The sequence below is a fragment of the Mustela nivalis genome (assembly GCF_964662115.1).
Source record: "Mustela nivalis genome assembly, chromosome: 14".
NCBI classification, from domain to species: Eukaryota; Metazoa; Chordata; class Mammalia; order Carnivora; family Mustelidae; genus Mustela; species Mustela nivalis.
The window spans coordinates 59087693-59109865 of NC_139033.1; the positions used below are offsets into that span (position 1 = coordinate 59087693).

At 39.6% G+C, this 22173-nt stretch overlaps 1 protein-coding gene across 1 annotated transcript in view; it reads right to left on the reverse strand.

Annotated features, from left to right (window-relative positions):
- Window positions 1–208: 208 nt before the first annotated feature.
- Window positions 209–22173, reverse strand: part of DSG2 (desmoglein 2) — a 44670-nt gene continuing 22705 nt past the window's right edge. Inside the window, exons 5-15 of the mRNA XM_082699477.1 lie at window positions 21907–22051; window positions 20958–21124; window positions 18841–18978; window positions 18536–18724; window positions 14245–14510; window positions 13365–13507; window positions 12510–12737; window positions 8256–8483; window positions 6268–6389; window positions 4804–5133; window positions 209–2995 (exon numbers count right to left, since the gene is read on the reverse strand). Of these exons, the coding sequence (XP_082555603.1) occupies window positions 1985–2995; window positions 4804–5133; window positions 6268–6389; window positions 8256–8483; window positions 12510–12737; window positions 13365–13507; window positions 14245–14510; window positions 18536–18724; window positions 18841–18978; window positions 20958–21124; window positions 21907–22051 (2967 nt within the window). The 3' untranslated portion in view covers window positions 209–1984. The remainder of the gene's footprint in view (window positions 2996–4803; window positions 5134–6267; window positions 6390–8255; window positions 8484–12509; window positions 12738–13364; window positions 13508–14244; window positions 14511–18535; window positions 18725–18840; window positions 18979–20957; window positions 21125–21906; window positions 22052–22173) is intronic.

A 22173-nucleotide genomic window follows, 5' to 3' on the forward strand; every position in this document is an offset into this window, starting at 1 on the left:
TTACTAGGGGACATATTTATATTAAAATACATCTGAAATTAAAATTTCAGCAGGCCTTCTGGAAATGATGCTTTTCCAAGGTTGTAAGCAGTTCTAATTCAAATACCGAAGTCAAACAAACGCCTTCTTTTGGGGAGCTGTCTCCTGTGATGCAGAACTATAGTCCTTGTAAACTATGACGGAGCAATAAAAAGATGATGGAAAAGTGTCACTCTCAAGGTCATCTTTTTATTTAAATATTTTATGATGATGCCCATACAAATATAATCTCCCAAGGAACAAATGTAAAACTTAAAACAAATCATCATTTCAGGTACAAAAAAAACGTTTAGAAAATGGGATTATGTTATATACCAGAGACAGGTTAGGTTTTCCAAGTCTGTCCAAGGAGGAAGATTAAGACCAAGTTTGGATTTTTGGAGTATGCAGGTTGTACTCACATTTCATACAGTAGTGAAATTCCTGTTGCATACACGGCAAAATAGAACTATTAAGTATATAATGGGAGGAAAAAAGCAACAATTGCTAAGTAGAGAGTAAAAAATTTAGATCATAGAAGATTGACCTTCATCTTGGCCACATACTTATGATATTTAAAAATATCTGCCTTTTACCCATATATATAGTCAGTAGGGGCAAAACGTATCAATCTTTTGTATAGCATAATTCAAGTAAAAAACACGCCTAAAAAAAGAATTCTTGAAGACTCATATCCCTAGCAAAATACCTTGAAAAGTAAAAATATTACATAGTCTTTAAAGTTTATGAGAATTATTTTGTTGTGGGAAATATTCACATAAACTGTTACTGATGTGCACGTATGCTTTAAATGCCCTGTTTTTTCAAGGAGCAATGAAAGTATAATCTACTAAGAAGCCAAAATACCCAAATAACTTTGCAAAATGAAAGGCAAGGGTGTTGTCCAATTTCAGCCCCAATTGTTCAACTGAATATTTAATATTTAATATTCACGTAGTTAGGACTGGCCAGTCAGTGATTTTGAGATGTAGAATAAATTCATAATTTCAAACTCACAATTACTGACAGTATAGGGTTTTTCAGTATTTTTTTTTCAACTACAAACAAAAGAGGATGGTTTCTAAAATTTGATTTGATTCCACAAACATTTATTCGGCACTTGTGTTATGTACTGAGGATATATAGCAGGTAAACAGCCAGGTTCTTATCACAGTGGAGAAGCCAGTCTGATGGTTAATTTAGCTGTACAAAATCAGAAGACAGTGTATCCTGAGTTTGTAAAAATAGTATATTACTCTAAAACATAAAGTGATGTTATATTTATGAATTTTTCCCTGGATTATTCAATTGAACGGGAAGTGTTCATTATTTTCATGATTTTGGGGAGACACAGGGAAGCAATCGTGCTATTTTTACAGTTATATAAGACACACTCACAGAAGCATACAATGTGTGTTCTTTACCATGTCGATGTTCCCAAATTCAATCAACCTAAAACAGATTAAAAGGCCAGTCTTCTAACTTAAAGAAAACCGTCGTCCAGACCGTGCACACAGTTTTGGAGAAACGAGGTGCTGATAATCTACTAGGAGTGATCAAGAATGGGATACAGAACAGCAATGTTCACGGTGAATACAGGGGGGCAAGAGGCCCAGTCAGCTTCATGGGTGGCTGGACTGGACAGCTGATGCCCCGGCTACCCTGTGTCCATCTGGTAAACTCTCACAAGACAGACTGACTCCTTGATTTGCTTTGTGAATATTGTTTGGCCCTGACTCACTAAAAGGCACTTAAGACACAGGTTCGTCCTTATGCCCTCAGCAAACCCTGGGGCCTCTTTGAAGCCCACTCCTGGTGGCTGGGGCGGCGAGGCCGGTGGTAGATTAGTGATGGAGCAGTGTTTTAAGCCCAATGTGTAGGTCTCTTAAGTCTACAGGCTCATCAAAAGACGGGCCCATTGAACACATGAAATGAGACCCTGGGTCAGACTCTGGAGGACTACGATTTAGGAGTAAGAATGCTGTACGATGCTGTGCTTGGAGACTCTGGTGGAAGGGGTGGTGCGAGTAGAAGTCAAATGACCAGACTCCTCTAAACTGAAATTTGGCAGGGGGCCACGGACCGCGGCTCCAGAAACCTCTGTCTTTCTGGCCATCTGTGAGGTTTCAGTAGAAAATTGGTAACCGGAGGCAGAGGTTTGCACCCTTTCTGTCACTGTCACGTTCCCTCCTGCTGCTGCAGCGGACACGGCCAGAGGGGACGGCAGCCCCGAGCTGGGGGCCAGGAAGCGCTCTCTCTCCCTCACCATAACATAATGCGCGTCTGGCAGAGGCTGAGAGCCTTCCAGAGAACCAGGCAGGCCTCCGTTGGGCTGTATGATTCTCTCGGTAACCACGAGGCTACCGTCATTACCATATTGCCGCTCTACCGAGGGAGGGGCCGGCGCGTATACCCGCTCGGTCACAATAAGAGCCTGGGCCTGGCCAGGACCCAGGATCGCAGTGCTCGGCGGCATCGTGGAGCCTGTGGCATAAGAAGTTTCTGTTACTACAACGTTACCAGAAGCCAGTGGATCAGGGAGCCTTGTAGCTACCTTCTGACTCTGCCTGGAAGATTGAGAACTTTTGGTGACTATCTCCTGAGTTACTTTCTCTGTGTTTGCTTCAGGCAAAGGTTTTGGAACTTGAAAGCTACTACCAGTGAAGTAGGCATTCTCCGAATTAATCCTAGTTTGCTCACTGAATGAATGGGAAGTTGCCGTCATACTTGATGCTCCCACAGGTTTTTGCCTCGGCTCAATTTCCCCATCCATATCTATTTTTTGACCCAAGCAAATTTCAGCTAGTGTCCTGAATTTAAACCCTAAATCATCTAGAAAACGATCATCGAGTTCTCCTTCAATAAAACTGCAGCAGCCAATGGAACCATGGAGAGACTCGGTGTCTTCCTGAGAATAAACCAGAAGGCAATCTTTGCCTGCGTGAATGTCGTCTTCGTCAGTGTAAGAGGCAGCTTTCTAAAATGGAAATAAAACAGAGGCAGCGAATTAGTGACAGCTTCACTTAAGAATAAGGCGATATTTCGGGGCACCTGGGTGGCTCAGTGGGTTGGGCCTCTGTCTTTAGCTCAGGTCATGGTCTCGGGGGCCCTGGGATCGAGCCCTGCATTAGGCTCTCTGCTCCACGGGGAGCCTGCTTCTCTGCCTGCTTGTGATCTCTGTCAAATAAATAAATAAAATCTTAAAAAAAAAAAAAAAAAGAAGACAATATTTCTGCCCCAAATGCATAACCAGAGTCTCCTTATAAGAAAACATCAGAGAAACACAAATGGAAGGGCATCCTACAACACAGCTGGCCTGTATTCTTAAAAAAAATTCCTATCATGAAAGAAAAGAACGGCAGGACTCTGGACTGGGTCTCGGATGGGAAAAACAATGGCTACAAAAAGACATTATTGTGATAACTCGCAAAATTAAATACGGAATATGGCACTGTTAAATCTCTAAATTTGTTCACTATACTATGTTAAGAAAATGTGCATGTGCACGTGTGTACCTGAGTGTGTGTGTGTGTGTGTGTGTGTGTGTGTGACAAAGAGAGAGAGGGGGACAGAAGAAGGGAGAGATTAGGAAAACAAATAGCAAATATGGCAAAGGGTTAATAATTGGGTAATGTGGATAAAGAATACACAGGAGTTCAAAATGTATAGGATTCTTGGAAATTTTCTGCGAAGTGTGAAGAGATTTCTGAATAAGAGTAAAAGATTGCTCACATACATACACAACCAAGTCTGACTGGAGCAGGGTAAGAGCAGAGAGGGAAAACCAAAATGAAACTAACAGGGCACCCCAGAGTGGAGTCTGCAGTGAGACTGAAAGGGGACGAGGAGAAATGGTTTTCTTAACACGAACCACATCGCCATCTTCCCGTGAAGCCAACAGGTGGGCAGATGGTCTGAAAGAAAGGAAGGGGGTAGGAGACAGGAAGGGGAAAAGCACTCCGGTAATGGGCTATCGTGCAGAAATAAACTGGCCTCCTCAGAAGCCCATCCCTCCACTCCTCTCAAGTGTCCTTCAGATGCCCAACACTCTGACTCTGCCCATCCCTGTGTGGGGCCCATGGGCCTTCTTCTCAAGAAAGGTACCCAGACCTCCTTCTAATTCCTCACTCCAGGCGTGAGGTTTCTGACTGCATCCATCACCTCTCCTGCACCTCTCCTCCTGATTTTTTATGAACTGCCTCCATGGTGAAGCCAAGTAGAGAACATCTAAACAGGATAGATTGGGATTTTTAGGTCTGGTATTCTCTCTGCTCCCCGCACGCTCATCCCTATCAAGTCTGCTCCCGCGGAGGAACTGTACTTTCTGACCCACTGGCATCTGGCTCCGTCATGGGACTTGCTCTGACTACTGAAATGTGAGCACAGAAAAGGCAGCTGTGTGAGGAGTCGGTCATTGCCCGGTTCTGCATGGCTCTGCAACCCGATCCCGGAGGACGGCCCCTGCCCAGTCCAGTGAGCTCTCTCGGTTTGTGTCTCAGAACAAAGGCAACATGGAGAAGAGGAGAGTTGTGTCAACTGACAAAAACAGGAATGTGAGAGATAAGCTTCTGTAAAAAGGAAGATTGTGGGGTCATTCGTTATCACTAGATAGTGGAGCTGACTGATTGAATGGGTCTCCTCTGTCTTTCCTCACAGCCTATAGGCATTCTCTTAAAAAATGACAAAATCCTACTTAGATCCAAGGCAATGATTACCCGAATAATACGACTTTCAAATATAAACGTCTGCCCCCCCACCCCAGCACCTATAAAAACCAACCCTTACCTCAGTGAAATAACTTCTTAAGAATTCTTCATTGACTGGAACAGCAGCTGCTCGAGCTCCGACCAGGTCTCTGGAAGATCCTGTGGCTTTCATGACCCTTGTCCCATCAGCACCTATGTTGGCTCCTGTTGTCCCTATCCCTTCGGTCACTTGACCAGAAATCAGACTTCTGGGTTCTTCCCATCTTCCATCCACCTCAGTTACCTCATGATGCCCTTTGAGGAAGGCAGACCCACTTTCTTTGAGGGTTTCCTTGGTCATTACACCTCCCGCTGTCATGTCTGTTCCTACACCCACTCCATGATCTGCTGCCACATGCAAAGGCACCACCTGTGAAAGTAAAGACAGTTGAGAAGTGAGAAGGACATAGGGTCGGTATAGGCGGTAAAGGGCTCTGAGCTACGACGCTGGCAGGCAAAGGGAATAAGCTACTTCCACGGAGGCAAATTAGGAACAATACTTTGGGTTGAATAACATGTATTTGAATCATCTGAAGATCTCCATTCCAGCTTCTTATTTTGTCAACTGATTATACCCCAGGGAGAAAACAAAAATTAATTAAGTATGGTCTTAGTTCATTTACGCTATTGGCATCAATGCCATTTTGACTTTCCTTTAGGGTTTAATGCCTCCTTCTATAGTTCTTATATTTCTCTCTCCCCCCCTCCCCCGCAGGTGGACGCATACTGCTCCAAATAAAGACTGTCTTTGCAAGCCTCCACTGCTACTCGGAATAGCTACCTAAGTTCTTCTTAACATGATTTCAAATAGAAGTGGGGTAGGCAACTTTTGGAAAGTGTTCTTTAAGAACATTTCTCCCAACCTGCTCTTTGGAATGAGGAGACAGCAGCTAGTGTGGGGAGCACGAAGACAGCATGGGAACGGAACTCATCCTTGGAGGAACAACAAGGAAGGCGGAGCCTGTAGAGGAATCATCACGCTGATCCTTGACTGCCCACGTTCATATCTAAGCCCCTATTCTCTGAGTCCTCTGACCCTTGATGCTAAATAGTGTCCCCCTGAACACAATGCTTACTGCAGATGGTGCTGACAGACCCGGGGGGAAGATGCAACAGAGAGGCGATGGGACCTCCTTCTATTAAGTAGGGAGAAGGGGAAGTGGGGAGGTTTTGCCAAGATTTTATAACTGTTATGGGGATGGCAGGCTTCCCTTTCCCAATCCTACGCACTAGGAGGAACAGAAATGGAGAAGCACATCCTTCATTCCCTGATCCTTTTTTAACATTCTCTGGAACACAAGGTCTACCACAGTAGAACAAGACCACTTCAACTTTGCCCTGGCAACAAACACAAAATCATCTGAACCCTGTTTAACAAACACATGTGAATGAAATCTATAATGACTACTTGACTTTCTCATGACTTAGACTGTTCGGAACAGTGCCCCATAGCCTTTTAAAATCAGGAAAGAAAACACGTTCCAAGGACATCTGATTATCTGACCTTGTCTTCAGGTGGCGCCCCTTCGTTATTCCAAGGGTGCAGCATCTCTATCGTGGCAGGAATCGGGGTGAAGCCTTTGGCGCCTTCTCCACTTTGGCACATCAGCAATAAAAGTGGTACAACTGGACAGAAACAGAATGGAGTCCAGAGAGGGTGAGTCCCAACATATTCTAAATTGATACCGCATGATTTTGGAATTTGTATCTTGCTTCTTAGAGTTCATTGTTGACTTATTTACAGCCCTAGCTTTGCATTTGTCTTCACTCTGATTCGACCTCGCCAAGCTTGTTTTGGGGACTCATATCAAAGCCTAAAGGCAGCATGAGGGAGTCCTCATCCATCACTAAAACGCTGTGTGTGGTTCTTAGATGGAGCACCAAGGCTGGATTCAAAGCATATAAATCTTCAAGACCAATTTGGAGACTTAAATCTTTTGTTGTTCTTTTTCATCACTTTTTTTAATAGGAGAAAATTCACTATCCCCAAAAACATATATTCTAAAAGATCAAAAGCTCCTGGGGATAGGAAATTTTAGTATATTCCAATGCTCTAGAACACTGGAACTTCTAAATACTCTACCACTTCATCCTGGAATAGAATTTAGCAGAAGGCATGGCAAACAGGTTCAAATTAACATCTGAATGACCCGAGTATTATTTTCGAAAACGACTCTCCATTAAAAGCCCTTAAAATATACATAGCATTTCATCATGAATTCAATGAAATTTCAGAGCTGCCTCCTTACATTTTATTCTACCTCGGGGAGGAAGTGAAAGCCAAGGCTGTCTTCCTGATCAAGGTAGTAAAGAATTAATTACACCTGCAGGCAGTCCTTCCCAAATTAGTTTTTATGCCACTTCTATTCGCCAGCTTCCGACGTTGAACTGACTACTTTCTACACTCCCTTTTGTGTGAAAGAGCTAACAGCTCAGCAAATATAGCCACTCTGAGTACCTACACTGTGAGTTAAAAACTGAAATAAACCAGTGGCAACTCAACCATCTCAACAGATTTAACAAGGGCTTATCAAGTGTCTACCAGGCACCAAGCCTCACATGGGGCCCTGGGGAGAGTGAGATGAAAAGGCAATGTAAGGAGTCTCTAGGTAAAAGATAAGAGTCCCAGCTCCAGTACCCACCTACAGACCTGGTGAGCTGAGACAAGTCATTTCTCCATACACGTCTATATTTTTGCCAGTAAAACAGAGACGATGATATGAAGGTACACTATACACTGCTGAATGCTGTGCATTCAATTGGCACATCTACTACGGGCTTTGACAAGCTCCTCCTTAATCACCGTAATCACTGGGGGTGTCTCAGAGGTGGTCCTCCCCCTTGCTCAGTGGCAAGTGGAGTGGGATTCCACGCGACCCCACACTGTAGTACACTGCTCTTTCGTGAAAGGAAACCGCAGCTCTTCAGAGGCCATGCAGGGAAGGCAGGACAGGCTGTCGCTGTCAGGAAGCACCCAAGGACTCAGAGGTAGGGCTACTGTTGGCGCCGGGGAAGGGGCAAGCTAAGAAGAGGGTTTGAGGAGGCAGAGCCCCGACAAGTTGAAGGTGCAAAGCAAGAATTGCATAACTTTGTATCCATCATCCAAATTCATACAACACATCTTTTCCGAGAGCCTGCTATGGGCAAGGCACTGTTCTGAGCCCTGGGTGTGGACGAACGTGGACACACAACATCCATCATCACAGAGCTCTCATGAACGAGGCTGTCTAGAAAGCTTGATCATTTAAGTCGGGACATGACATGTTTTTATGAAACAAAAACTCATTTCTATGAAACAAAATTCTGAAGAGGGCTAGAATTATCTTGGCAAATTTTTTAAGGGTCACTTCTTGTTTCCCTGATCACCTTCGGAAGGGTTCCAGTGGGGTTAAAGCGTCATGGTTACGAAATCAATGACTGCTACCGCAACAAATCACTGGTAGGGCACCGAAATGACTAGCTGAGCTAAAGAACGGCTTTTCAAATACTTACGTAGCAAGAGCAGAAGGGCAAGAATTATTAGCGCAATGGCTGCGGGTCCCAGGCCAACGTAGGAGTCCTGCAGACGCTCCACGCAACCGCCGCCTTCCAGACACTTACAGATGGTGAGTTTAAGCACTTGCTTTTCAGGGCAACTGAGGCCCTGACTATCCGAAATCAGAAACTGAATTTCACGTCTTCCAGGCTTTAGTTCCTTGTGTTGCAGAAGCACACTGGTACCTACAAGGGGAGGGGGGCAAATGGAAATAGAAATGCGTGATCACTGAGGGAGGCGTGGATGGAAACATTCTTGAATTGCCGACAATATTTAGCTCCAGTGAGAAGCTTTATTGTTGCTTCTCGATTGAAGTCACACTGTGGACTTGTTACAATTACTCCAGATTCCCCCAGGGAGGCAGGTTGATAGCAAAGCACTGGGTCTGGAAGCATCTTTCTTTGATGATGATTAATTTTAACAAATGTGTGTGTGTGATGTCTACCAAATGCTAGAAACCATTCCAGGTACTAAGGATACAGTAACAAACAAGTGGGGAGTTAAATGACATTTCCGTTAAATGATCTTTATTGAGCCATCTTAAAAAAAACTTTGTTAAGGCAATTTTCAAACAGACAATAATAGAAGAGTAGAGTTAACCCATCTCCAGCTTTAGTAATTTTCAGCAACGGGCCAATCTCATTTCACCGAGTCCCCTCCCTTTTGTTCCCGACACTGTATCACGATATATCCAAAATTTTGAAAAATTTCACATCTACAGAAAAACTGTAAGGATATTACAATGAATTACAACCTACCCTTCATGATTTGTTTACATATGATAACAGTATTTTCTTTTTTTAAAATATTATTTATTTATTTGAGAGAGAGAGCGAGAACAAGAGAGAGCACAAGCAGGTAGAAGAGCAGAGGGAGAAGGAGAAGCAGGCTTCCCCCTGAGCAGGGAGCCCGACATGGGGCTTGATCCCAGGAGCCTGGGATCGTGACCGGAGGTGAAGGCAGACGCTTAACCAACTGAGCCACCCAGGCACCCTGATAACAATATTTTCTATCCACTCACTTTTTTCTGAACTATTTGAAAGTAAGTTACAGATATTATGGTTCATGTATCAGAATATACCTTCTAAGACCAAGGGACATTAGTCCTCTTCAATAATTTAGTATTGATATAACCCACAGTCAAACTTTCAGCGTTGCAATAATGCTCTTTATAGTTTTCTACCTGTTTTGTTTTGTTTTTTCCCTTGATTCTGGATTCAATCAAGAATTATGCATTGCCTTTAGTTGTCACTCTGATCTCTATGAATGATCTAGGTCAGTCCCACCCTTATTATTATTATTTTTTTAATTTTTTTGGCCATCAAGACCTTGCATTTCTGAAGGCTGCCTATTTCAAAAGATGCTCTGCAGTTTGAATTTGTCTGATTGTTTCCTCATGATTGGATTCAGGTTAAATATTTTTGGCAGAGCATGACACAAAGAGTTTTATGAATGCAAGACATGTAGACTTGGATGACCACAAAGATAAAAATGAAGTGTTTGGGGTTAGTTTTGTTTATTTTTGGAAGTTAAAAAAATAGCCTCTTTTCATTTAGGGTCCAAATTTTATGGAATTTGATCTGCATAGCTAGAATATACTTATTAAATCATTCTCAAAGCTTTGGAGAAGGGAAAAAAGCATCTAGTCATTTAAAGGAGTAAGAACTCATAAAAAAAAATCCATAAAAACATGGCCTGGAAGAACATAATTAAATTCATGATTGGCTCTAAGGTGGCAAGCCGAGAGGGGAGAAAATGCAAAAAGAGGACTTCAATTTTATCCATTATCATTTAAAAAAAGAGGTCTAATTCAAATATGAGAAATTGTTAATTCTTTTAGGTGGTAGGTACATAGGCGTCTGCTATATTAGTTGCTGGAATTTTCTGTGCTTTAAAATTTTCCCAAATAAATAAAATAGATGAGAGTTATTTATTATCATGACATCTAGCCGATCACCTTATTATGTAACTAAGGAGAAGAGAATTGGTTTACAGAATCCTCTCTAAATTGTCTAGGTATGTAAAGTACAAGTCTTTATACTTTATAAGACTTCTGCTTGTAACAGTCCAACATGCATATCCTTAAGAGTTTCATGTTCCTAAGACTATGAAAAATTCAAGGACCCATCAAATTCAAACATCTTGATCTTTAGATAGAAAATATATTTATGTATCCAGAAAGACTCCAAAGACAGACCATTTGGGTTCAAATCCTAGTTTCAGCTTTTAACTAGCTGTGACCTTGAGAATTTTTTTTTTTTTAAAGATTCTATTTATTTGAGAGAGAGAGTGAGAAAGAGAGAGCAAGCATGCGTGCACATGGGCAGGAGCAGAGGGAGAGGGAGAAGCAGACCCCCTTGCTTAGCAGGGAGCCTGAGGCAGAGCACAGTCCCAGGACCCTGGGATCATGACCCGAGCCGAAGGCAGACGCTTAACCCACTGCACCACCCAGGTGCTCCTGACCTTGAGAATATTAAGAAAGCTCTCTTTGCCCTTGTTTCTTCATCTGTAAAATGTTGATGACAGTAGGGCCAAACTTGTAAGGTGATTGACATTAGTAGAGTGCTTACGACAGTGCGTGGCACCTCCCAAACATCGTATGTTTCTTAGATAAGGTAAGTAAGAGTTGGAAACCCAGTAAGTTCAATGTAAAACATGTTTACACATCTTAGACAAAGAAAGGTCAGCTCCAATTATGCATTCAGCCTGGGTGGGAGTCCCAGGCTTCTGTGAGTACAGAATTAGAAACTGAACAAGGACACCAACCACTTTTCAAGTTTTGAGGCCTGTGACTTAATTACCCTAAGAGGAACCATCTGGACATCTGCCACCCAGGCCTCCTGCTAGCTTAAAACTTGATCTTAAGTAGCCTCCGTTAATCAGGATGGTGACTGTCCTCCCCAGAGGGGAGGCAACTTTAGTTAACTGAGAGCGTAACTATCCTCTGCTAGTGAGTACATAAACCCTAAGATTTAAAAATTAGTTATAAGATATTCAAACAAATTAAAGACATGCTTTTAATATTTTTGTATCATATGGGAATTATTTGTAATCATTACTGTGCTTTTACACTTGCATCATTTTAGGAAAATTAGCCTTGTTAACATGACAACTTTGTAATTCCAATTTAAAATGTGTGATTATGTTACTGATTTGGCCTTGTAGCTGTTGGTTGAAACATCACTGGTTTGTTCAGTATTGGACCACTGAAGAGGGCTTCAGGTTCAGTGCATTTATAAGTCCCATTTACTGGAATTTTCGAATACAGGGATCACAAGAAGTGAGACAGTGCATTTGATCTGTTAATTCAGATGGTGGACGTACATAGGCAAAAAATGAAATATGCTAAATTTATAAATGTAGTTTGAGACATTGAAGGTCTTTGTTTACTCTGTAATTTGTAATCAAAGCTTCTTAAAATGGTGATCAAATTCTGTTAGACTTAAAATAACAATAAATTTGTTGATTAAGAAAAGCTTGGGTATTATTTTTGAAACTTTCCTAAAATGAACACTAATTGCTTAAAACAAAATAGTCTTCTGGATAGTTCGTGGTATTCAAAACCACCCTGGAGAACACCCAGAAGCTCCTATCAACAAGGGGCTATGTCTAAGACATGGATACACGCACAGGGTCACTTGGAATGGGGAGGTCAGACAGGCCCTTCTTCATACTGTGTTTATCATTGGCCAGTTTTGTGACTTTGAACAGCTACTTAATTCTAGTTAAGCCAAGATCCCTCAGCTGCAATCAGGGAATCATGTTATAGATTAAAGGATTAAATGCGGTGATGCCTATGAGGGGCCAGCAGAGTGTCTAGGACTCAGGAAGTCATTCATAAATATTATTTTAATGGAATTGTGATCAGATCTTAAGACTTTAGAAGGTACCTATTCTGCTGTGCTTAGACAGGCTACTCCTCACCTTACGAGGCAAAACAACTAGTTCAGGAGCCGCTTAGAGAATGCCCAGCTATCTTGAAGACATCAGGTTGTTTCTCTTCTTTCCCTGTTCTGTGACTCCAAAGGGGTATCTACTCTTGGCTGACGAAAGACACTACAGCTGAGCTTCAGAACCTCATTTTATAAGCTTCTGTAGAAAACTGTATCAGAAATATAATTTATGAAAAAAAGCACAGCCAGTATTTTAACGATTTTAGATTTCTCTCAGATTCAATACTTCAATACATATAGTCCACGGATTTTGCTTACTTTCTTGGTGTACTATTTGCCATTCTTCTGCCATTCCAGCCAGTTTGTCGATGATGGAGAAACTGAAAGGCCCACTGTTTTGGGACCCATCCAAGTCCTCTGCGGTCACATTCACGTACGGCACGTTGTCACAGACAGTCTGCACTGGGTCGACCAGTGTGGGACAGTGGTCATTGATGTCCTCCACTGTGATAGCAATGGTGCCAGTGATGGTTTTTCTTGGATAACCTTAAAAATGAGAAGGAATAAATATGAATATGCTGCCCCTATTGCTGACAACAGACACAGTCTGAATTCTCTTTCCGGTTTGGTACGGAGAAGGTACTAACAAACTGGAGCACTTTCCATCCTAGATAGGTTTTAAGGTTCAGATCAAGTCATGTCTTTTAATCCACTAAATGAGTAGAAATGCGAAGGTTTGTCCATGGGAGAGATCTGAGTTCCCTACAAGAACAAAATGAAGGTCTTGGATGTTCCAAAATAATACTTTTTTTTTTTAGTATTAAAAATACTAAAAAAAACCACCCTGGGGATAAAAATACATTATATGTTTATAAAAAAAATAAAAAAAATTAATTAAAAAAAAAAAGAAAAGAAAATCATAAGGAAGGGAGAATACCTTTGCAGTACTGTATCAAAAAAATGTGTGTGTAAGTGGACCTGAGCTGTTCAAATCCATGTTGCTCCAAAGTCACATATACCATCCTGTCTGCTTAGTGGTCTTCTACATAACAACAAGCTGTTCCATTTAAAGAGGTATTTTATAAAATTAAAAATATTTGATATAAGTTTAAAAAAAACTAAAAACATACTCAGATACACATAATGAGAAGAAATATATATGTAATAACTTACTTTCAGATATTGCCAAAATCTTTGCAGTGTATGTACCATTTTGGACATATCTGGATTCAAAATCAGGAATTTTTACAAGTTTAATTTCAGATGTAGCAGAATTGACAGAGATCCAGTTGTCTCTATCTTCCAATTTCATATATCTGTTATAAAACAAACATAAAAATAATTCTCACTTCTGGATAAACTGATAATCTCTAATAATCCACAACTCTTTCAAGGTTAATTTTTGGTTCATTCTCTATGTTCTTGTAATAGGCATTAGTTTGAAATCGTTTTAATTTTTTGCAACTGTCCTGAAAGCCTTCTCTCTTTACAGCGTATCACACTTATTTGGAACATTCCGTATTTCTGTAATGTACCCAAGACATAAACAAGGGCGATCCTTTTTGCCCACAAACCCAGGAAGTTTGCAAGTTGCTCTCTAGTAGGTTCTCCAGCCTTTGGTCTAGTCTCCCTTAAATTTGGGATAAACCTCTGGAGAGTAACGTAGTTACCCAACAGCAATTTGTGGAGGAAATGTATTTGCTACTTTCTTGCCTCTAATACTTTCTATCAGGAAAGAAGACAGGTTTAGACAGAAAAAGACCGTAAATTTCATTCTTAATTTTCTCTTTGCTGCTTTTCAGCTTTCTGTAGCCAGAATTACTTGGAGGTGAAACACCCAGTATCTGTCTCACACTCAGCCGGTGGAGGGAAGGTGGTCTGGGGGGAAATTTCTCCGTGATTGTCAGTTGCAGATCTAATCTAATCTCCAGACCTTTGGGGGGCTGTAATACTGGGAGTGAAGGAAGAAAATGTTCAATTTCATTACGATTTTTTGAACACAGGCATTTAAAGTCATTTAAAATAAGGAAATATATTCATAACTGTCTCTTACCTTACATGGGCTACTTGTCCAGTGTCTTCGTCAAAAGCTTGAAATTTCCCAATTATTTGGCCTTGGCTGGACTTATCCATGCTCTCGCTAACATGAACGGAGATTGTGCTACTTCTAAAATGAATGCCTTCTTTCACATTTTTCACGTTTACTTTGAAGGGAAAGGATGTAGGTTTATATTTATTCTTAACTGATTTGTGAAAAGCTGCTTTGTTGGTGACAGTAATGCTGAAATCAAGGTTCTTTATTTCTTCATAATCTACTTCCTAGGAAGACAAAATCAAAGGGAATTCTTTCAAAAGAGAAAACAACTAGAGCACGTATAGTTTTAATGTTAATATGACAATTTAACATATGCAAAATACATTAGTGCTCAGTAATCTAACTCATAACAATACCAAGCAATTAAAAAGTCTGTCAGCTTGGGGTCCCTGGGTGGCTCAGAGGGTTAAGCTTCTGCCTTCACCCAGGTCATGATCTCAGGGTCCTGGGATCAAGCCCCACGTCGGGCTCTCTGCTCAGCAGGGAGCCGGCTTCCCCCTTCTCTCTATGCCTGTCTCTCTGCCTATCTATGATCTCTGTCTGTCAAATAAATAAATAAAATATTAAAAAAAAAGTCTGTCAGCTTGGATATTCATCAATGTTAAGGATGATTTAGGGCACATCCCCCATTTATCTTTTTAAAGTCCAGATCATTGAAAATATATTATATAGACACACACATATTTAACAACCTGTTTCTTTTACTTTATTGAAAAAAGTTAATGGACATGTGATATAATATTCCTTCTGTGGGTTTGTTCTGGTGAAAAAGGTCACATGCCTAGTGGTAGCAGCTGGCTGTCCCCCTAGTCTATACTTTTACTGCACATGAGCATATCAAAAAGCTGAGACCTCCTGATTGAACTTGCCTAAGCCCAAGGGTTTTCAAATTTATTTAGACAAAGAACCTATCCTCCACACCATTTTTAGCATAATGTCTATCATTATCTGGTTTGCTATTAATGCCATAAAATTAACCTTCCTCCAAATCCAAATATTGATTCTTTGTGAACTGTGAAATTTATAAAGTATATTTGACAGTGTTTTCACTGAATACATATTTTATGTTCCAATTTGTCCATTTTCTTTTCATAAACATTTCTACAGTATTCTACCATTTAGATGTATTTAGTTTACTTAACCATTTGATTATTAGGCATTTGGAGTGCCTGTAATTTTTAAATATAATTAATACTGCTGTGAACATTTTTACACAAATCACTTTTCCTCTGTTGAGCTGTATTCCACTGTGAAAAGAAATACCTAGTCAACGTTTATTTAGGTCTTGTTGATTTTTGTTTCTAGTGGCCCTGACCATTTAGACACAGGGGGGCATTTTTGCTTGTTTCTTTGGTATAATATTAAATGTATTACATGTGTTCACATGAATTACTGCAAACCTATTCACTTTGTTTTTTGACGACTTATTACAAAATCATTTTCTTCTCTGCAGGGTTCTGGATGGATAACAGCTTCTGCCCTCTTTGTAAAATCAGCCACTAGGATACTGAGACAAGGATTCAAAGGAAAACACCTAGAGAGAATATAGTCTTTATGATTGTATGATCCTTGTGAGAGTTATCTCAAGCTGCCCTTGCACTTAACATGCTTGTTTTAATAGTGTGACGTATGCTAGATGCAAAAGAAAATATTCCCGCCAGGTGTCATTAGTATTCAAAGACCATGGAAGGCCACAGCAATGCTACAGTACTAGGGCCATAAAAACTGTTTCGTATAATAGCCATATATTATAAATAGCCATAGGTTGCCAGAGAGCATGAAAAAAATTTTCAGCATCATGAACAATGTGCGAGGACAAATACCCCTCTGTTTCTAAAATGGTCAACATATTTTATCATTTCCATTTTTGTTACTTTTAATAGCATTAAAGAATTTAAATGTATTTGTTAATTTGTTAACAAAGCCTTGACTTTTTCTTACGTGATGAACTATTATCTGTATTTCCACAGTTTAAAGTATCTGTTCCCAGGGTGTCTGGGTGGCTCAGTTGGTTAAGCATCTGTCTATATCCATTTTTTTGCTTTTCTAGAAATTTCACACAGAAAAAATCATACAATATGTAGTATTTTGTGTCTGGCTTCTTCTACAAAGCATGGTTTTGAGATTTATCTACGTAGTAGCAAGTATGAGGACTCCATTCCCTTTCATTAACCAAGAATATTCCACTTTGTGGATATACTGCATTTATCTGTTCATCAGCTGAAGGGCATTTTACTGTTACCAGTTTTCGACTAATATGAATAAAAGCTGCTTGAAAGTTGCATAGAAGTTTTTGTATAGATATGCTTCTTTCTGGACATGCAAATGTTTTATTAGTATTTAGTGTACAATGTAGGGATTTGACAATTCTACACACTATGCAATGTTCACCATGATAAGTGGTTACTACTGACATCGTACAAGTTATTACAACAGATGTTTTTATTTTTTGTGGGTGGATACCGAGGACTAAATCTCTGGGTCACCAACTCCTTGGTGTTTAACATTTGAAAAAACTGCCAAACTAGCTGTATCACTTTTCGTTTTCACCAGCAAGAGATAGGAGCTCCAGTTTCTGCATAATGTTGCCGATGCCTGGAGTTGTCAGTCTTTTTTGACTACAGCCCCTTAAGTAGAGGCATTGTGCTATCTCTTGTAGCTTTAATTTACATCTGCCCTAATGACTAATGATATTGAGTATCCTTTATTTCCATATTTGCCAACTATATACCTTCTTTGTCTAACTTCCTTGAATGGATTCTGATTATTGCTCTTAAAATTTGGAAGCAATTCTTCATAGAACTGAGACAGGAAATTTATAATTTTCTCAGTCTGCTGTGGTCACTTTACTACTCATTGTACTATTTTTTGCTATGCCCCCTTTGGCATAGCATCCCTCTTTGTGCTACCATGGTGGAGTGAGAATATTTCTAGAACTTCTATCATTCATCAGTGACTTTCTCCTTATGTGTTATTGGCTTTTTGTCTTAGGCATCTAGCAAGGTTATACTCACATTCTATGACTAAGAGGATTATTTACTTCTTTATAAGTAGGCAAATTTATTTGAATGGCACCAATCTGATGCTATTATCCACTTCTTACATAATCATAAAATGTGTCTTCCCTTTAAACACGAGGTAATCTTATTCTATTTTCCTTTGCTTTACAAAGTGGCAGTCTAAGTAAGTGCATATAATAGCTTATTAATAAATGGTACACATAATTATTACCATGAAAATTCAAGTGAATATTTCTCTATTCGGTTATATATTTATATTACCATTATTACCATTATTCCTCTTCCTATGGTTAGACTTTACCTACTCTTTCATATACTAAGTTTTTGTAAAAGTTTAGAACTTTGGGAATCAACTTTTGTCTGTGTGTGATTAATGGGATAGTATTTTAGAAGCTATAGCTTTGCATTTTATTTCAAAATCTGATAAGGTGATTCTATCATAAGCCATTTAAAAATACACTGATATTCTTTCTTACTTATAATGTTAGATAAAAATCCATCCTATAATTATAATATTTGCTTTAAAAAAATTCTGTGAGGGTAATAAATTTCAAATGTATAAGACCCATATGCTTAATAGGACTATTTTTCTTTCACTGATTCAATTAAGCACTAGAAGTTAGAATACTGTGTTTCAAAATGTGACCCTCATACTAAACATTAGAATCACAAGTGGATTTCTGTTATAAAGGCAAGTTCCTGAGCTCCATCCTATCAGACTTGATTGCAGGGCCCAGGAATTTGTATCTGGGACACGTAACTCTTTACAAGGTGACTCTTAGGCATATTTAAGCATAATGACAACTGGATTTGAGCTTTGTCAAGTAATTAGAGCTTTTGTTTTTACACACTATTGGTGAGGTCTGGCTTTACGTTGATCAATAAAGACATAGTAAACTGGGGATACTTTGTAGAGGCAAGAAGAGGTCATGAGGTAAGGAAGCTCTAGTCAGACACAGGCTGCAAGCAAGACGGTAAGTGTGTTGAGCAATAATGATTCTGTAACATGTTGTCAGATTAGGGTTCAAGTCCCCTGATCTGAATTTGGACTGTAGTGCGACCATTTAGTAACTGTAGAACTTTGGCAAATAGGGGGTCTCCAATCTCAAACAGTCGTGGTGTCGGTTGAGTATGTAAAAAGCACTCATAAGTGTTTGAGGCTCAAAATACAATCATTTCTTCCTCTGCACCAACTTTTCCCATTCCAATTTTGAACACAAAATACTTACCTTGATAAGAGTCACAATTCCTTCATTAGTTTGAGTGTCAGTTTCTATGTGGAAATAACCCATTTCATTTCCTGACACGAATGTGTAATTTGCTAACCAATTATCAGAGCCTATTTCATCTGCATCAAACACTTTTATGCGCATCACTACTACATTGGCTTGATTTTCTTCAATTTCTACCTTTTCAGCCTGCAAAACATGAACACAGGGTTTTTGTTTTAGTGTAACACAAATGTAATGATCTATTTTTAGGTAGGACTAAAATACGAGGAAGTGAATACATCTGTTATAAAAATAACGGTTACCATTTCATTTTGGACTATAGGTATGTTGTCATTGACATCCAAAATACGAATCTGAACTTGAGCTTGATTTACTGGTTTATCTGTTATTTGTCCATTGCCGTCTCTTGCTTCTACTGTCAAAGTATAGCTGCTGTGTTCCTGCAAGGCAATGAAAAATATCCATCTGGGGTGAAAATGAGTCACTCCCAAATCTGTCTTTCTAGTTCATTTCATCATCAAGAGAAGGAACCACAGTATATTTTATTCACAAATACATTTTATGATCTGTTATTCATGTGAAGATGCTGTTGATTTGCCGTCAGAGCATTTCTAGAGGCCAGAAAAAGCCTAGACAAGTTGCTGGTAGTCAAATTCTTAAATGTGTCATTGGCGACATTATCAGGGAATGAGTCTCTCCTTAAAATAGTCTGTGTGCAAGGAAGTGCCATTCAAAATGCAGTCTGCCCTACAAGAAAGTGATTGGGGCAGGGGTGACTGCAGTAGAAATTGGTTCTTCATTTTTAGCTAAGATTTAAGCAAGGAAAACCTAGTTCCCAAAGAAAACTTGGCCTGCGAGGAAAAAATGTGGTTGACTTTATCCAGACTTTCTGAGAGCTATGATTCTTAGAGAACCTGTCTTGGAGAACGGTGTCTCACATGCCACTCCAAAGTGAGCTCTTCTCTTCCCCACCGTCCCCTTATGATGGCTCCATTCGGTGTAGCTAGAGTGTAAGAAAAAGCGGGGACAGCCAGGTCCAGTGCATGCAGGTCCTGTGTGGGACAGAACCGCCCAGTGCGAGTCAGGACAACTGAGGCCCCAGAGCCAGTTGCTTGGATTCTAATTCTGACTTTGTCACTTACTAGCTGTGTTGTAAATACACTTAATCCTTTTGACCCTTGGTTTCCTTCTGTGTAAAATGCGGATAATAGGGAGGACCTGCCTCACAGAGTTTTTAGTTGGATTAAATGGATTAATCTATGTAAAAGGTTTCGAATAGCACTTGGCACACCGAAGATGCCCAATAAGTGATGGGCATCGTTATTGGCTAAACTTGCCCTATTTCAAAGATAACAGCTTATCACAAATCAGGATAGTTAAAAATAATACTTTTCCATTCTAATTTTATGTGAAAAGGTACAGAGTAGACTTTCAGGAATAATAATATTAATTTCATAAAGATCTGGTCAGCGATGTTGGGCACAATCTTCTCCTTCTCCGGGCAAAAGGAAATGATTTTCCCAAGTAATACAATGACTGCACCCGGACGACAATTTATGTCTGATGACAATACAGTGTTCTTAGGATCATCCACATTCTCCTCTGCACACTGTTAAAACCTTCATGTATGTAGCATTTAAAAAAATCTCCCATTTCCTGTTTTGACCCCAAATTTTCCCTTTCAGTTAGAAATAAAAAAGAGAAATGTTTGAGAATAGTCTGTCCAGGAATCCTATTGAAAATTTCTTCCAGTTTGGGATTTACAACAATTCCTTCCTTTACGACTATTTCTATTATCCCGAGCAGGCCTCCTGTGTCAGTCTCTGTTCTGTATTAGCAATAGAGGAGACTCCTGATGCTTATTTACAGAAACACAAATTATAGAACATTGCTTTACGATGCTATCGCAAACAGAATCCTGCATGGAGAGGCCCCAGAACAGAGCTGTCCTTATGTAATTTTAAGTTTCCTAACAGCCAAATTTTAAGAAGTTTTTTAAAAAAGGGGATACTACTAATTTTAAACAAATACATTTTATTTACCTATGGGGATCTAAAATATTGTGTCCACATGCAATCAACAGAATATTACTAAGGTAAAATGTTACATTTTTTATTCAGGCTAAGTCTTCCCAAGTTGGTGACTTTTTTATATTTATAGCACATCTCAAGTTTGGATGAATCACACCTTAAGTGATCAATGGCCACAGATGGCTCATTTGATATCGGGTTTCACCTTGCTAGAAGAGGGTATTTGTAGGAGTTATCCTATAAATGAAGAATATACAAGATAGTAAGCAAATTAGAAAATAAATTAACAGAAAGGAAAGCCTAGAGAGATAAAGCAGGGTTTCAAAGATGAGCAACATAAAATACTAACTGAGCATTTAAAAGATGAACAACATAAAATACTAACTTACCTCTCTGTCCAAAGTGAAACTGGTTGTATAAATCTCCCCTGTGTCTTTATTTAAGTAGAACACTGGAGGATAAGCAGGCTCCTGAGATACGATTCTGTAGGAAATTTTAGAATTCGGAGTATTGGGCTCATCTGCATCTGTTGCACTGATTTTCATCACAAGGGTATCTGGCATCAGAAACAAAGGCGTCCAAGTTGAAACTCAACTTTAAGCACAAGTCATGTACATTATTATTCTCTTTATAATTTCAGCCTGTTCACAAAAGGATTTTAAGTGCTTATAAAAATCACAGTTTACCAAGATGAAAAACTTTAATTGGATGAGAAAGTAAGTGTGAATGGGCACAGAAATAAGAAAGATAAGAAGAGGGCAAGGCTGCAAATTTATTTCTAATAGCTCTAGTGATTAATACAAAGAAATAAGGATGAACAGGTACAAATACATGCTTAGTAAAATACAAACAATTCAGGAAAAGAACAGCTGTTCTCTAGATTATGATCAGGGAGAAATCTCTCCTGCAAGCCTTCACATGGACTACTGCATTGGACCATGTTATCAATAAACCTGACAAGAGACCTAACATAAGCCAAAGGTCAGTGAACTACTGTTAGCCAGCACAGCCACCTGTTTCTGTATATAATATCTTATGGCAGCATAGCCACACCCATTTATTTACATGTTGCCTACAGCTGCTTTCCAGCTACAAGGCAGCATAGTGGCTACAGAAACCTAACCTGTTCCATCCATCTGTTTTGAGGGTTAAAAAAAAAGCCATGTAAAGCCTTTAGAACTTGTCACAGAAAAAGCGGTTGCAAACCTAGAGCGATAGGTTTATTACCATGTGTCCTGTGGGTCTCCATTAAGATATAGGATTTGGTGTTCAGTTACATAATGGGGTTAAAATGACGGGGTGGAGTGACACTCATTCATAAAACTAACAAACTCTGACCTGCGGCACTCAACTCTTCAACAGACCCAGCGAAGACGTCCTGTGTGAACACTGGCTCGTTGTCATTGATATCAAGAACTTTAATGCGGAGTTCTAATGGTTTCTCAAGGTTGTTTCCTCTTTCATCCAAAGCATAACCAACTAGCTGAAATCATGACATAGATAATAGAAGAGATTAAATGTAAGCTAAGGTAATTAAATTACTACAATATAAAAACAAATTATAACTACACCAAAGAAAAACTACAAACTAGTTAAAGTAAAATA